Genomic DNA, 16,626 nt, shown 5'->3' on the forward strand with positions numbered 1-16,626 from the left:
GCATCCTACTGGCTATAAGGGCCCATTATTAAATCTGCAGAATCCTTAGCTCCTGATGTTAAATTCATTCTTCTGAAATGTTTGATTATACACACTTACAATTACATTTTATTAAAAACACAGTAAGTCCACAAAACTCATTACTTCCTAATTACTCTGTTACCCTTTACAATTATCTATGCTCTTGAGTATTTGTATCTACGTACCTGAATGAGAAATCATCCTGTGATAGTCCCTAGTCTGCATCTATTCTCCATGCTATTCAGTTTGATGACCTTGGTAGCTTGAAATTGACCATGAGTGAATCATTTAGAGTACAGAAATCACAAAATCTTGTAAGTTGGGCCTTTCATTGGGGAGGAGGGCTTTCATTTTTCGTAGGAAAGCAAGTCACTAAGTACTAATCTGTACACCATCTGATATCTATTATTCTTGTTGCTATGGACTGAACTGTACTCCCCTCATTCATAGGTAGAAGCTCCAACCCCTAGTGTGACTATATTTGGTAATGGGACCTGTAAGGGCGTGATAAAAGTTAAATTGGGTCATAAAAGAGTGAGGGACTGATCTAATAGAGCTGGTGCCCTTACAAAAGGAGAAAGAGACACCAGAGGGCCCTCTGTACCATGAGAGGACACAGCCAGAAGCTGGCTGTCTGCAAACCAGGAAGGCAGGTCTCACCAACAACTGGACCATGCTGTTGCCTTGGGCCTCCAGGACCAGGAGTAAATAAATTTGTGTTATTTGAACCCCTCAGTCTGTGGTATTTTGTTATGGCAGCCCAGAAAACCAGTATGCTTGATGCTGGCGTCGTTATTACAGTACAATGTTAGTACATGGGAGGACTTCTCCTTTCTCTTCTCCCCCATTCCTGTTCCCACCTCCTTGCCTTCTCTGGCCCCTCTGCTTCTTTCTTGTCCTTTATCTCAGATGGAAACACTTCACTTGCAGCTCTGTTCCATGTGGAATCTTCAAGCTGCACAGAGCCAGCAGCGGGGTTCAGATGCCCTTTCCAAGGCCCTGAGGTTGCAGCTTGTGGCTGTCACCTCTGTGCTCAGAGGGCTCCGGGTTCGGGACCCTTATCAGATAGATATGCTGTTTGGAAGATTTTCTCCTGTTCTGTTTGTTTGCTTATTATTTCTTTTTGGTACTGGTATTAAACCCAAGGCCTTTCCACTGAACTACATCTCCTCAGAATTTTTTATGTTGAGACAAAGTCTCACTAAGTCATCCAGATTTGTTGAAAATCAGCCTCCCCCAAAGTCACTGGTTAATTCCTGGGCTCTTAATTCTATTTCACTGATCAATTTCTGGAAAAAAAAAAAAGCCATGTGGAATTTCAGTAGGGTCTATATTTAATCTGTAGATCAATTTAAGGGGTTACATCAGTGCTTAGTGGGACAAAAAGCCCTGTGGAGAGGTATTTGCAGACAACCTGACTGTTGGATGATATACTGATTGTACACCTTCTCCAGAGCGCGCAATAGGATATTCTGCCACCAGACACCCAAAAAGAGCAGTGGGGGTTCAGGCAGGAACACCAAGGGAGAGAAATATCCACTTATCAGCCAGGGGCAAGACTGGGCGTGACATCCAAGCCATTTCCCACACAGCAGCTCTGTCAGTGGAAGTCTGTGATTACATTAATTCAACAACTTTTATCAACTGAAATGTCCTCCTTCTGGAATAAGGGAATTGTTCAGGGCACAAAGATGATGAACACAGACATTTCTCAGTGCATTAGTGAGGTTGCAGGATACCAACATGAGCTACTTTAACTCCCCAGTTCAGTTGAAGTACCACACATGTATCACGGAGTACTATGCAGCCAGAAACATACATGGTATTTAGTAAGAGGCCATCTTACAATTAAAAATAAAAGAGGCTGGGGATGCAGCTCAGTGTGAAGGCCCTGGGGTCCATCCTCAGTACCACATACACACACAATAATGTGGCTGTGTATATGTATATGTGTGTATGTATATATATATGTATATATATGATCTATATAAATCTATACACACTTCAGGAAAAACCTTGTACGAATATTTTAATACTAAATTTACTGAGCCATCATGAGATTAATAAAAGTTACCTTTGGCCTCTGCAATTACAGAGGTGCTTGAAGCGGTGGCCATTCACATCCAGACATTTATTAGTACAGCGAACTGCTGCTTGGGTAACCTTGGTCATTGAGATTGCTGCACATGTGTTTTCAATTTCTTCTCTAAGGGCCAGCACTGTAATGGGTTTTCTGTGATATACAACATCATCTAGGGACCATAACACAAAAGTAACACCGGCTGTGGAAAGAAATATACTCTTTTCCGAAGTATGTTTACATTTTTTGGCAGACTCCTCCCCCCATATATATCCCCTTGTGAAGGGCTTACTCTTCTCTGTATATTTTGTATGTATAAATATGTCTAACATAGATATCAGTGAACACTATAAGGTTAAAACCATGGCAATCACATTAGAAGTCATAGGCCTGGGGATGTAGCTCAATGGTAGAGCACTCGCCTAGCATGGGCAAGACTCTGCCTTCCATCCCTATTACTGGAAAAACTCTAAAAGCCGCAGCATATGTATTTTCTCAGTTTATTAAACTCAATAAAATAGATATACCCTGGAAAAGTTAAAACTAAATCACACTGATTTTAGTTGACACAAGATTAATTAAGTAAGCCTCTATGATACTTTTTTTTTTAACTTCATTATGATTAAGTTTTAAAATTCTTAGGTCATTGTTGACTCACAGGTTTGTGGGTTTTTTTTGGTACCGGGAATCAAACCCATGGTCTTGTGCTTGCCAGGCAGTTGCTGTGCTGCTGAGCTATATCCCTGGCTTGCATGTAGTTTTGTGCTTTTGTTTGTTTGTTTGTTTTTTCCGGTACCGGGAATTGAACTCACGACTTCATGCTTGCTAGGCAGGTATTATGCCGCTGAGATAAATCCCCAGGCCTTGCATGTAGTTTTAATAAATGAAATAGAAAGGTCTTCTGTAGGCTTCATTGACTGTCCCCATGTTTTCTCCAAAGACAGTACACAGGGCTGGGGATTTAGCTCAGCGGCAAAGCGCCTGCCTGGCAAGCGCAAGGTCGTGAGTTTGGTTCCTGGTACCGGAGAAAAACAAAAACAAAACAAAACAAAACAAAACAAAAGACAGTACACAGATGGCCCATAAGCACACCAAGGAACTATCAGCATTGTTATCAGCGGAACAGATGCAAATCAAAACCATGAGACACCACTTCACACTCATTAGGATGGCTATTTAAAGACAGAAAATAGCACACGTTGGTGAAAAATGTGAAGAAATTGGTACTCGCGTGGGTTACCAATGGAAGTGTGAATGGTGCAGCTGCTATGAAAAGCATCATGGCTCCTCAAAAACTAAACAGAATTTTCAGACATCAAGGCAAGTACACGTCTAGGGACATAATGCCCCAGAACTGAAAGCAGGACTCAGTCAGAAACTTGTACAACCATATCCACAGTAGCATCACTCAAAATACCCACCAATGTCCACCAGCAGACTATGAGGAAACGGTGCTACAGTCACACAATGGAAAAGTATCCAGCCATAAAAGGGAGTGAAGTTCTGACAGCTGGCACCATGTGGATGAACGTGAAATCATTCCATGAGGAGGGAACAATCTGTCTGCCCTGAGCCCCTGGAGCCCCACACAGCCCTGAGCTCCTGCGAAGCTGGGAGGCTAAGGCCTACCTCAGGCTGTCGCAGTCCCCATCACACAGCTTCCTTTTGCCTTCCTCAGGACTTGATCCCTCTCAAGCCTCTTTTGTTACAAACTCTGTCAGCAACCAATTCCCATTCCCAGACAACCCAACTGGTCACAGATCCCCAGTGATTCAGGTCAATACCAGCTTGGTAACTGATGATGCAAATATTATGAGAAGATGGAGTTTTACACTCTAGTGCTAACACTCTTCCCTTTTCCTTTTCCAATGCATGTATGAGTGTGTGCACATACACACATGCACATGCTCTATAATGTCCTACTGCACTGAATTCATCCCGTTCCCAGACTACACTCACCCATAATTCCACATTTTTGTGTCTGGGCCTTTCTCTCTGAGGCACATCTGTGCCCAGCAAATACAAGCTCATCCTTTGAGATTCAGCCCATGTTTCCCAACTCTGTACTGTCCTTTGCAGCCCCCAAGGACCTACATAGGTCTACTTAATCTTAGCACTTAGCCATTCAAGTCTGTCCCCTCTGTACTATGAGCCCTTGAGGGTGGGGCTGTATCTTGCTCCCCCAGGGATGGCTGGGGTGGGATGTGGAGTTACATAGACCCGGATTCAGGTCCTAGGTTTCTTCAGTTATACTGTATGCTGCTTGAGACCCTCTGATGTCCCAGAGCTTGGATATTCAGGGAGGCCACATTATTCACCTTCTAGACAGCTGAGCCAAGTACACCTGGGCAGGCCATTGCCTGACAGGGAGAGAGTTTTGCTCCTTGGCTAGCCAGGAGGGGCTCACATGGGCAGGCATAGCTCTCCAGGGAATGATGAGTGAGCGAGCCTGCCAACATGGCCCCGTGTGAGTCACGTCCCAGCCAGGGGACGTCTGCATAAGAATCCTGCTGGTTTCGCATGGGGTATTGGACCTTTTGCTCACAAAGGCAGAGCACGTTGACTAGGAGGACATCATTCCTCTTTGTTCCCAGGTCCCTGGCCATGTGGTCCAGCCCTTAATGGGGCCACCATATGCCTGCCTTTCTGGTACCCTTGACTCCCCACCACAATTGCCGGGTTCCTTCACCTATGCCAGGGCTGCCTCTATCCTCTTGCACATTCTCTGCCTTCCCACCAGAGGGGGCATGTGACCAGGGAGCAGTGCTGCTGAGGCCAGGCTGGCCTGTGTGGGCTGAACCCCTAGGGACCCTGGTTGATGTCCCTAATGTCGACCAGGAGATGCTAGGTCTTGTCAAGGTCCCTGCCCTTCTGAACCTGACATTCAGGGGATGATCCACAGTGCAATAGCATACAATGCCCCAAAAGAGGAAAACGAACGAAGCCAGGAAGGGGAATAGAATACCAGGAGGGGTTCTAAAGGGACAGGCTACTCTGCAGCATGTGCAACTCTGCAGGTGGCCATGGTGATTTGGCTTTGATTCTGAAAAGGTTTTGAATAGAGTAGGGTGTGACTTGACTTGGCTGTCAGGGACCCAAGCTGTTGTATGAGCAATGGGAGAAGCGGGAAAACAAGGAGGAGAGCACGGAGGTGACCGCAATGGTCAGACAGTGGAGACACGGCTGTGGCAAGGAGGGTGGTTGGACCAGCAGGGGGCCTTCATGCAGGGTTTGTCCTGAAGCAGGACAGACAGAGTGAATGGGTTGAGGCAGGTAGAACGTCAAGAAAGGAAGTCCAGAGAGATACCGCTGGTTTGGCCTTGAGCCTGCTTCCTCCTTTGTAAAACAGACAGCTTAATTGAAGGTATCACAAAGATTGAATCAGCTGATGCATGTCAAGGATCTGGTGATTCTGGAGACCCCATGGGACCTCATTGTCTGCAGGGCAGGGAGGATGAGCCGCTTCTCTTGCAAGTCACCTACTTGGACAGTTTGGCCATCCTCAGCATCCTCTGGGTCCCCTTCAAGTATCCCTTCTCAGAAAGCAGTTCCTAATTCTCCCGCTCCTCCCTGTCACATACTGTGGATCCTAGACTCCTCTGTCACAGCTCCAGCCAGCCAGTACTGTCCCTTCTGCAGGAAAGAAACCCACAGTAGGAGTGACAGATACTCTGCCTGTAACTGAATGTGCCTGAGACCTTCTTAGCCCCTTCTGCCACCAGTTGGCCTCCAAGTTCTAAGTACCCTTGTCAGTCTTTGCACGTGATTCCTGCTGCCTTCCTGCTGCCTCCTCAGACCTGCCCCTTAGACAGGTATGAGGGGTGTGGGGGAGCTGAGGTGGGAAGTTCCTGTCAGGCCAGGTCAGGTGCAGGCGTTACTTTGGGTGGGTACTTGCTGAAACAGGCTTGTTTCTCCTCTTCCTTATAAGGTCTTTCCCACTTAGCATGAACAGCTTGCCAGGCCTGTGAAAGAGGGACTTTCAGTGTAAAGCCAGGACAGCTCAGGCAATCAGGCAGTTGGTGATGTACTACTTCTACCATGATTGAACTCCCTAAAGTTCATTTAATTTCACAAATCAAAATATGACACATCCATTGATAATTTCCTGCCATTTTTGTCAGTAACTCACTATTTGTTTTCCTGAGAAACTATCTTGAAGATACCAATAGATAAAATAACAACCACTGATAATGTCCTACCACTTTGTCTGTAATTCATTGAATCCCCCTATTGCCATGTTGTCCTTCTTTTACTCTTTAAAATAAAAAAACAGAAAACAAAAAACAAAATATGACACATCCTTCTTATACAAAGAAGACATTAAATCGCTACAAAGAATCAAGGTTCCATGGAGAAACGGCTTATTTCAGGTCTGGGATACAGAGTACAACATGGTCTTGATCCTGAAATGACTGTGCCAGAAAGTGAGAAAGTGCTGAAAAATTTATGACTGCTTTAAAAAGATACAAAGTCAGCTTGGAGAAGCTCCCAGTGGCCCAGTTTGCCAACACTGGTATCAAGGTAAGTGAGGAGAGGAATGAATTGTTATTCATGGAGTAAAAGAAGAATCCATGGATAATACTACAAATGAACAAATGAGCAGGAACAGCTTTCTCTCAGTACAAAAACTTTTTTTTTTTTTTGTCTTTTTGAAACAGGGTTTTGCTGTGCAGTTCAGGCTGTCCTTGAACTCACTCTGTAGCCCAGGGTGGCCTTGAACTCAGAGCAATCCCCCTGCCTCAGCCTCCCCAGTGCTGGGATTACAGGCGTGTGCCACCACACTCGGCTACAAAAGCAATTTATAAATGGAGGACAGATGGAAATAGTAATTTATCTAGTATGGCAATAATTTATTCAGGTAACAAGTATCAATTAATACTTAACTATAGGTCAAAGTTTGAGGAGTAACAGGATATTTGCAAGGCCTGTAAGTGTCTTATCCTATGACACTGTGAAAAAAACTGCAGGGCATGCAAATCCACACCATGTGTCTCATGGGGTGCACTGAGAACTCTGCAACACCTCAGTAATGGTCCTGCCAAAAATGCACAACCTAATCTACTCATGAGAGTATGTCAGTGTGCACTCGCTGGGCTGCTGTCCTCAGAAAGGTCAGGCTGAAGGAGACTAAGGAAACCTGACAACCGAATGCAGCTGGATCTTGAACCTGAGAAGTCACTTCTCTACAGGATAACTTTGGGGCGCTAGGGCGACTGAAATATGGATTGTTCATTGGATTATAGTAGCAGTGCTCGGTGTTTCATGATTTTTATTGTTATGATTTCTTTCTAATTCGGTCTTGAGGTCTCTCTTCTGAGTGGCCTTAAGTCAAGATTGCCATAGTCACTCTCCAGGAGAGGGGCAGCGGGTGAGACACATGAGGAAGTGAAACCAAAATGCATAAAACAGAGATTTGTTACTCATAGCTCCTAGAGAGACGGAGGGAGGGGGCAAGAGAACAAGGGGGAACTGTAGGAGTACGCCTTTTGGGGTCCACGGGTATTGTCCCTTAGGTTTCCTTGCGGGGAGGCAATTGTGCTTTGACTGACGAAGACAGGAGAGAAGGATGACCTTATTTACTCGATTCCTGCTGACGACTAGGTTTACGGAGGTCAGCAGCTGTGGGGTGTGCGTGGTTTGGAGACGAAGAGGAACAAGTGGGTTACATCCAAACCACCACACAGGCAGGGGAAGTTTTATGTTAGCCCAAGGTGAGGGGTACAATTGTGTTTCAAGTAATTTAAATCACGCTTAAAAACGGGTGCCCCCAACTGTGTTAAACACATTGATGTCACTGGGCGCACAGAATTGTCTTCACTCCCATGCAACAAACCCTGAAGGACTAGGGGTCACGAGAGGAAGTAGCACTTGGACTGAGGCTCCCTTGAACACGCCGCGCGCTAGGCTAACCCGGATCCTTCCGGGGCCGCCCGCAGTCTGCCACATTTCTATCCACAGACGCCGCACGGAGGAGGCGCCACACGGGATCCAGGTTTCCATCACAAGCCCCGCTCCGAAGCTGTATAGGCTGCGTGCTCCCTCGCCGAGGCCCACCTCGTCCAATGGACTGGAGCTCGAGACCCGGCGTGTTTTGGGTAGCTGCGAAGACCAGGCTAGCAGGTAGAGTCTGAGACAAGCGAGGCTCCAGAGCATCGAGCTGTGATGTCAGCGGCGCAGGCCAATCACAGCTGGGGGGCTGGCCGGGCAGTGGGCGCGCTGGCCGGACCGCAGCTCCCACAACGGCCAGGCTACAACGGCTTCGTGGAGTTCCAGGACCGCTCCCTGCGAAGCGAGAGCCAATCAGAGCCGGGGTCGGTCTGGCGCCGGGCACGACGGGAAGTGTAGTAGGCGAGCCGCGGGACTGCAGCCCCCAGTGTGCCCCGCGCGCGGCTGGGAGAAGCAGTGAGGCGGCGCGGGCGGCCGTCGGGGTTGGGCGGCGGCGGCGGCGGCGGAAGAAGGCCTGCTAGATCTTCGGTGGGAGCGGGTCTCGGCGCGCGGCCACCATGTCGGCGCCGTCGGAGGAGGAGGAGTACGCGCGGCTGGTGATGGAGGCGCAGCCAGAGTGGCTGCGCGCCGAGGTGAAGCGGCTGTCTCACGAGCTGGCCGAGACCACGCGCGAGAAGATCCAGGCGGCCGAGTATGGACTGGCGGTGCTCGAAGAGAAGCACCAGCTTAAGCTGCAGTTCGAGGAGCTCGAGGTGGACTATGAGGCCATTCGCAGCGAGATGGAGCAGCTCAAAGAGGTGAGCCGCCGCCCCGCCCTGCCGCGCGACCCCCGATCGCGACTCCTGTCGGGGCCGGGGCCTGTGAGGCTAAGGTCACTCCCCGCGGGGTGGGGCCCGCGGCCGGACGTGGAGGACTGAGGTTTGGTCTCGGCCGGCGGGTCAGTGCCCCGCTGCGGCTGCAGGGTCCCGGTGCGCGGAGCCACCTCACCAGCTAGCCTGCTTTGCGGGCCTCAGTGGCCGCTTTCCAAGGGCTGGTGCTCTGCTGAGGTCGTCCCCTTCCCGGGTGGATCTGTGCGCGTGTGTGGTGGGGGTGGACGGGCAGATGCTGAGACCGGAGGCCATGGACACTGGAGACGCACTTGGAAGACCGGGCCTGGGTCTGTGTGGGCGTTGCTGTCACCTTCAAGCATATCACTTCCCCTCTCGGCACAGCTGCTTTCTGGGCGATTCATCTCTTTCAGTGAATGCCTTAAGGTCTCAAAAGGGCGTGAACGGGAGCCTGAAGGAGACGGGACTCAGGGGCGCAGTGGCTGTTGTCACAGACCCGGTTCCCCCGGTGTCCCCTTGCTATCCCAGAGCTCTGTCCGTGCCGTGATTGCGCTCCCACAGGCTGGGATGCATGGTCCCCCTTGCCCGCTTCCTATCCTGCTCTCCTTTCCGGGTTCTCCCCGCTCACCAGGCCTCTGGAGGACCTATGTCATTCCCACTGTGAGGGGAGGAGGTTAGAATCCCAGGCTGAGGTCTTGGGTAGTCCTCCAGGAGTGATTTAAATATTAGTGTTTTCCATCTCCCCTGACTCCTCAAACCTTTTGTGGAGGTTTGGGAGGGAAAACTTGCTTTCTGGGTGAATACACTGGGGTTTGGACCCAAGCCCTACCCGGGGTTAGGGATGTGGCTAAGGGTAAGGCTCCTTCTTGAGCTTTACTTAGCTTTCTCTTCTGCAAAATGAGGGTACAGCACTGCTTGTCCACAGAGGGTTGTTCTGCGGATTGTATATTTGGAAAAAGCCTGGTATGGGGTAAACAGGTAGCCTGACAGTTTCTTTGACAGTATGTCCACTTCTGCCCTGCGCTCACCTCGCCTGGCACTACTGCTCCCAGCCTTTGTTGGGCAGGTGCTGGGACCCTTTGAAGCCTTATTGTCTTTCTGGGGAGACTGGTAGGATCCCTTTCCATGATAGAGGAGAGGAGAGAATGAATTAATCCTTTAAACCCAGGCAGTACAGGTGTTGGGTTAGCACCAGTTAATGACTGCCTCTCTGGGCAGATGGGCACTGGGTCCTTGTACATAATCCTGAGGAACTCAGGTGTGTTGCCAGTAGACATTGGTGCCTTCTCCAAGCCAGGCTCCACTGGCACTGAATCTGTACAGGGGTTGGGATGTGTGGCTTCTCCTGCAAGGCCACCCAGCCTGGATTGAGATATGTGACAGGGAAGCTGGGGGCTGTGAGAATATGGGGTGGGTGTGCCTTTACCACATTTCTGGTCTCTGCCTCCCCCCTTCTCTCTCCCTCCCAGCACTATGGGCTAAAGCACTCTTTTTCCCTTAGCACCCATGTGTCCTCTGTGAAAAGAGAGCATTGATGACCTAACTTGTACCCAGTTTGGGGCCTTTCAGTGGTCAGCTCTTTGTTACATGGACACAGGCATTTTTGGTATAATGAAGAGTCATGGCATAATGTTGCGGTGTGAATCTGGAGGGAGAGTCCCTAGCAGAATTGGGAAGAGGGTGTGACTGTTTCTGTACCTGCTATTTAGGCGTCTGCTTGCTTATTTTATTTTATTTTTTTGTACCAGTAATCAAACTCAGGATCTTGCACTTGCCTGGCAGGCGCTTGTGCCACTGAGCTATATCCCCGGCCCTGCTTGCTTAGTTTAATGTGACTTCTGGCCTTCTTCACATTCTGGCCACATGACCTTGAGCAGATTGCTGTTAAGAATTATACTGCCATTTGCTGGTAATCTTTTGAACCTAACTCGTCAAGGGCCACAACTGTCTAAAGTCACACTGTGCCCTCTCTCCTTCCTCAACATGATATGGGAGAGAATTTTATGAACTTTGGTCAGCCATATAGTGTCTGTGGTCCCAAATGGCTGTGGGACATCTTGCTCTGTGTCCTCAGCTGCAGCTTCTTGGAGACAGGTGTGCTGGGCTGGCAGGGCAAGGCAGGTACTGTTGGTACATGGGTTGAGTCTGGGTGCCTTATGTTTCTCATCAGAGAGAGGACTGTGAGTGGGGAGGTCTGTGAGCAGTGTTGGCTCCACCTGGCCTTGGGCTTCAGGGGTAAGTCTGAAGCCCTCACTGCCTTGCTGTACCACCTTGGGTAGTGTGAGCTCTGGGATGTCACCATTGTTGTTTGAGTGGTGCATGTGGGTGGGATTGGGTATCCAGCTGGGCCAGGATCTCCTCATTGTACATGCAGTTCCTCCCTGCAGGTGCTCCCTGTCTTTGTCCTGGCTCAGTCTTTTTTTTTTTTTTTCCTTTGTATTTTTGAGACAGGGTCTCACTATGAGGTTTTGGCTGGCCTTGAGTTCACTTTGTAACCCAAGCTGGTCTCAAACTTGCAACGATCCTCCTGCCTCAGCCTCCCAAGTACTGGGATGACAGGCATGCACCACCACACCCGGCTCCTGGCTCAGTCTTGAGTGGCTTCTGTCGCCTTCTTCTGAGGGCCACTGGGTGTTCCTGCCCTGCCAGTTCAGGGGGGTACCCTACTTCTCCTGGTGCTTGTACTCCTGTTCCTGGAAGTCCTCGCCCTTCAAGTTTGGACATCTCTTTTTGGAAAGTTTCCCTGGCTGACACCTTCTGGACTTTCCCTTGCTGTTCCCAGCCCTTGGCCCTCTTGGAGGAGGCAGGAATAGTATGGGGACTTAGAGGAGGTATCCTCTATCAAGTTACTAGAAGTAAGGGCCAACCTCCTAGAGCAGTGCGGGCAAACCTATGGCGTGTTTGCTACAGCAGGCTGTTTGTATCACTGAAAGCTCTAAAATGTTTGCCATCACTGTCCTGGAGCAAGGAAAGTCTTGATTTTAATTAAGGCAAGTAGATTCTTCTGCTCCTCTAATCCCCACTGAGACCATCCTTGCATCCATTTCTTGAGCAGAGGGTTCTTGGGGGCTTGGAGGCTCTGGGAAAACTATGGGTCTTTCTGAGGGCCAAGTGGTGGTACTGATATGTCTGCATGAGAAAGCCTGAACTGAGGTGGAAGCAGGGTCCTGTAAATCCTTGAGGCACTGAAAGTGGCCCTGTCCTCACAGCCTGTCAGGAAGAGGCAGCTGTGTGGTCCCACTCTTGTCACTCACTGCTCGGTGACTTCTTTCCTGCTGATCCCCTTTCCAACTAGCAAATGTGGGATGGGAGGCATGAAGGAATCTTAAAGGGCCTTTCTCTTTAAAAAAGAAGTCCCACATCAAGTCCTATTGCTGTTTTCCGCAGGGCCTGTGGACTAGGCACCTGTGCCTGGTGGAGAATCTTCCTCAGGCACGTGGATGGCTGCTCCAGGCCAGCCCTGCCAACATGTGGAGGCGTGGCCTTGGCTATCTCCCACTGGACATGTGGCTGGCACAGCTGTGATGGAGCAGGCCCATCTTCAGGGATGCCAAGCATGCTTTGAGGCTTAGCGGGTGGGGCTAGAAGAATAGCCAGTCCTGTGTAGGGAGTCTGTAGGCCCTGGGGAGCCAGGCATTGCCTGGGCAGGAGGGGAAGCTAATGGTATGGGGGAAGGGCTAGCCCTGTGGTTTCTGCCCTCTGCTGCAATAGGGAAAGTTTGGACCCTACCTGGGCCCTCAGGAACTATGTGCCCCTAGATGGGCCACTTTATCTAACTGGGCCAAAAATGGTTAATACTGGTGCCTGTCACAGTAGCCTGGCACCGTGTGAACACTTCGGTGGTCACTGTCTTTCTGTCTTAGTTACTTCTCTGATTGCTGAGACAAAACACCCAACACCCAAAGTTAAATGAGGAAAGGTTTATCTTAGCTCACAGTTTATAGAGGTTTCAGTCCGTAATCGGCTGGCTCAAGGCAGGATGGCATGGCAGAGAGGCATCACAGAGGAGGCAGGAGGCAGCAGAAGATAAGCAGCAGCAGCAATAAGCAACACAGGACAAGTGACAGCATTAGCCCTCTTTCTGTCCCCCGTGTCTTATCCAGGCTACCCATAGCACTCACACCCTTAACACTAGCATTGCACTGTGAGTCAGTCCCAGTAGCACATCCTTGATCCCAACAGCACCCATTCTAGATCCAGCCACCTCCAAAAAGCCCCACGTATGACCTTATGAGGCTTTGGGGGAGACATCTAGACACAAACCATAATACCTTCTCTTGGATTTGAGAGTCCAACCTCTGTAAGAGCCCTGGCCCAGGTTCATGGGAAATTCTTCCTGGGCCCTCTGTCACTTAGGGACCCTCGTTCCCTTTGAGGGCAGAAGGCAGTTTGTCCTTGTCAGTTTGGGACAGCACCTCAGCAGTCCCACTTGCATCACTCACCATGGACCAGGTGTCAGGTTGTTATGTACCCAGGGATGAAGAAGGATTTGATTTCTTCTTAGACAGAGCCCTTCATTGAGTAGCTATGCCTACCTGGGGCGATGCTGTCATCTAGCAGATGTGTCCTGACTATTAGGCTGAGATGCTCAGGGTCTCTTACCCAGGAGGGAGGAATGATTGTTCCCGTCATGTACATAAGGACTCTGTGGTCAGAGTGAGAACCGCTGCCCATGCTGTCATGATCGTACCTCTGACTTGGCTGCTCTTGGCTTGACTTGTGACCTGAGTTGTCTCTCCCCTCTCTTGGCCTCTTTGTTTTAAGCCAGCACATCCTTGATGACTTTGCAGTTGGATCAGCTTCTCCTTCTGGTGATAGTGACAATGTCCTAGCAGCCTAGGATGCAATTGCCCTGCAGGCGCATGCTGCTTCCTGCCTGGCGTCCCTGGCCACTTTGGTCTGTCCTTCCTCTGCGCACTCTGTGCCTCTTGGCAGTGCCCTCACAAGGCAGATGCAGGGGTCCAGGCTAGTTGATGACTGGTATGTCCTTCAGCTTAAGGGAGTGGTTCCCTGGATGGCCTAAAAATGTGACCTGGGATAGTAGTATCTAACCATGCTCACCTATGGGGACCAGGTCAGTTTTATTTCTTTTGTGAAACACAGTTCTACTATCATGCTTGCTTTAAAAAGGCAGATTTAGGTTGGGGTTATAGCTTAGTGGTAGAGCCTCTCCTTAGCTGGATTTCATCACTAGCACCACAAAAAAGAAAAATAGAAAGAAAATAAGAATTTGTTCCAAAGTGACTGATATATGAAGGAATAATTTAAGTACAGTGCGAATTTGCATTTTTCTGTGTCTGGCTCCATACTTAATGAACACAGAGCCCTGTACCCACCTGACCTGCGCCATACAGAAGGGACGTGTGCACCCATATCTAGGAGTACACTCCCTGTCCCATTTCAGAAAGCCTCCCTCCACTACCTCACAGCAGCTTCAGAGCTGCCAGCTGTGATTCCACATCCACTGGCAATCCTCAGTGCCTTATTAAAATAAAGTATCAGTGTATTGTAGCACTTATGTGTTTGTAACTCATTTAACGTGTCAAATTGTGCTGTTCTTTGAGCATTAATTTTAAAAAGGAAACAGCTTTTGGTTAGATTTACAGAAAAACTGCCAGTAGTAGAGTTCCTAAATCCCCCACATCCAGTTGCCCTCGTTATTAACATCATACATTAGTGTAGTACATTTATTGCAATGATGAACCAGTATCTAGGCATTGTCATTTAAGTCCATACTTGATCTAGATTGCCTTAGTTTTTGCCTAATGACCTTTTCCTGACCTAGCATCCCATCTAGGATATCACATTGCATGTAGTCATTATGTCTCCTCAGGCTCCTCTTGGCTGTGACAGTTTCTTAACCTTTCCTTGTCTTTGATGACCTTGACAGTTTTAAGGAAGTTTGGCCAGGTGTTTTGTTGAATGTCCCTCAACTGGTATTTGTCTGATACTTTTCTCCTAATTAGACTGGGATTGTGGACTTGAGGGAGGAAAAGGATGGAAGTAAAGGGCCTGTCTCATCACATAATACCTATCATGGTTCCCATTGACCTTGATCACTTGGCTGACATAGTATTTGTCAGGTTTCTCTAGTCTAAACTTACTCTTTTCCTTCCTTTCCATTCTGTACTCTTTACAGGAAGCTACTGTGCAATTTGAAGTTTTTCTATGTAAGAGACTTACCCTACTTTCCCTCCCTCGTTTTATTTTATCAATATAGAGTCGTGAAAATTTTATACATTTGAGTTATAGTCCAATACTACTTTATTTTGTTGCTCAAATTGTTCTAGCTTTGGCTATTAAGAGCTCTTTCTATGTTCTTTTGACATGTTCCATCATTACTTTTGGCTTTCCTTCCTTTAAGGATCTTTTTTTACTTTCTAACACTATAAGTTGTTTTGCGCTCATCTCATGTATTTCCTGCCTGTGTCATAGAATTGGCTATTCTTTCCAAGAAGCCTTGGGCCTTTTAATTGGGAAAGATATTAGAAACCAATATCTAGTTGCTAGGTATGCTTATTGATGCTGGTGTGTCTTTAGATTGTAGGCCTTTTCAGCTACAAAGTGAATAAAATACCTGTGTCTCCTAAATAGTGTGTGTATGCAGAACTATAAACATTTCTTTATGTAGCCATCTGTATATATATTGAGCTAGACATGAATTCATACTGCTGTATCCAACTCTAATCCATCACCACTTGGATCAGCCCATCACTTTCCCTTGCTTATTTATGCCCTCCCATCCCAATAGTGAGACACCCAGCTCTCACCATCCACCGTGCAATAATCATTCCGTTTCACTTCACATGTACAAAAGTGTCCAAATTGTTAATTTGTACCCTATTGGGCTGTATTACTAGCTAAGGTAGTTTCTTTTGCCTTTAGTTTTATAAACTTTTTTCCAAGATTATTTAAATCACCTCATTATTCTCCTACCCCCTTCAATGAGGTTGTTTAACTCATCTGTATTGTAGTTTGATTGTTTTGCCATTCTGTCTTAATCCCCTGATCTCTCAAATGATTTCTTAAAAATTCACAGACAGGGCTGGAGATGTGGCTCAGTGGTAGAGCATGCACAAGGCCATGGGTTCAATCCCAAGCACCACCAAAAAAAAAAAAAAAATCACACACATTAAGATTTACTTTTTGTGGTTTTGACAAATGCATAGTGTCATTTATTGTAGTATCATAATGTAATACTGTTCCAGTATTACACAGAATTATTTTATTTTACTTTTTTGTTTTCTTTTTTTTTTGTCTTTTTGAGATAGGGTCTCGCTATGCAGTTCAGACTGGCCTTGAGCTCACTTTGTAGCCCAGGCTGGTCTCAAACTCGCAACAATCCTCCTGCCTCAGCCTCCCGAGTGCTGGGATTATAGGCGTGTGCCATCACGCTCAGCTACACAGAATTATTTTAGAATTATTTTATTGCCTTTAAAAAATCTATTAAAACCCTACTTCCCATGAGTCCTTGCCAACCATTGATCTTTTTACCATCTCTATAGTTTTTTTTCCAAAATATGACATAATAAGAATCATGTGCAGTAGTGTATAACTTTTATAGATTTCCAGTAATTACACATTAAGGATTTATCCTTGTCACCAGGCATGGTGGCACACACCTATAATCCCAGCACTCGGGAGGCTGAGGCAGGAGGCTCATTGCGAGTTCGATACCAGCCTGGGCTAGAAAGTGAGCTCAAGGCCAGCCTGAATTGCATAGTTAGACCCTGTCTCAAAAAGAAAAAAAAA

At 47.8% G+C, this 16,626-nt stretch overlaps 1 protein-coding gene across 2 annotated transcripts in view; it reads left to right on the forward strand.

The window, feature by feature from the left end:
• Positions 1–7,775: 7,775 nt before the first annotated feature.
• The window catches only part of Bicd2 (bicaudal D homolog 2 (Drosophila)), a 45,123-nt gene continuing 36,272 nt past the window's right edge, over positions 7,776–16,626 (forward strand). The window contains exon 1 of one of the 2 annotated variants that reach the window (XM_005408901.2): positions 7,776–8,844. In XM_005408901.2, coding sequence (XP_005408958.1) covers positions 8,605–8,844 — 240 coding nt within the window. In that variant the 5' untranslated portion in view covers positions 7,776–8,604. The remainder of the gene's footprint in view (positions 8,845–16,626) is intronic. The other variant, XM_005408902.2, reaches the window with a different exon arrangement.

Source organism: Chinchilla lanigera, unplaced genomic scaffold, assembly GCF_000276665.1.
Source record: "Chinchilla lanigera isolate Chin_1 unplaced genomic scaffold, ChiLan1.0 scaffold00114, whole genome shotgun sequence".
Taxonomy (NCBI): Eukaryota; Metazoa; Chordata; class Mammalia; order Rodentia; family Chinchillidae; genus Chinchilla; species Chinchilla lanigera.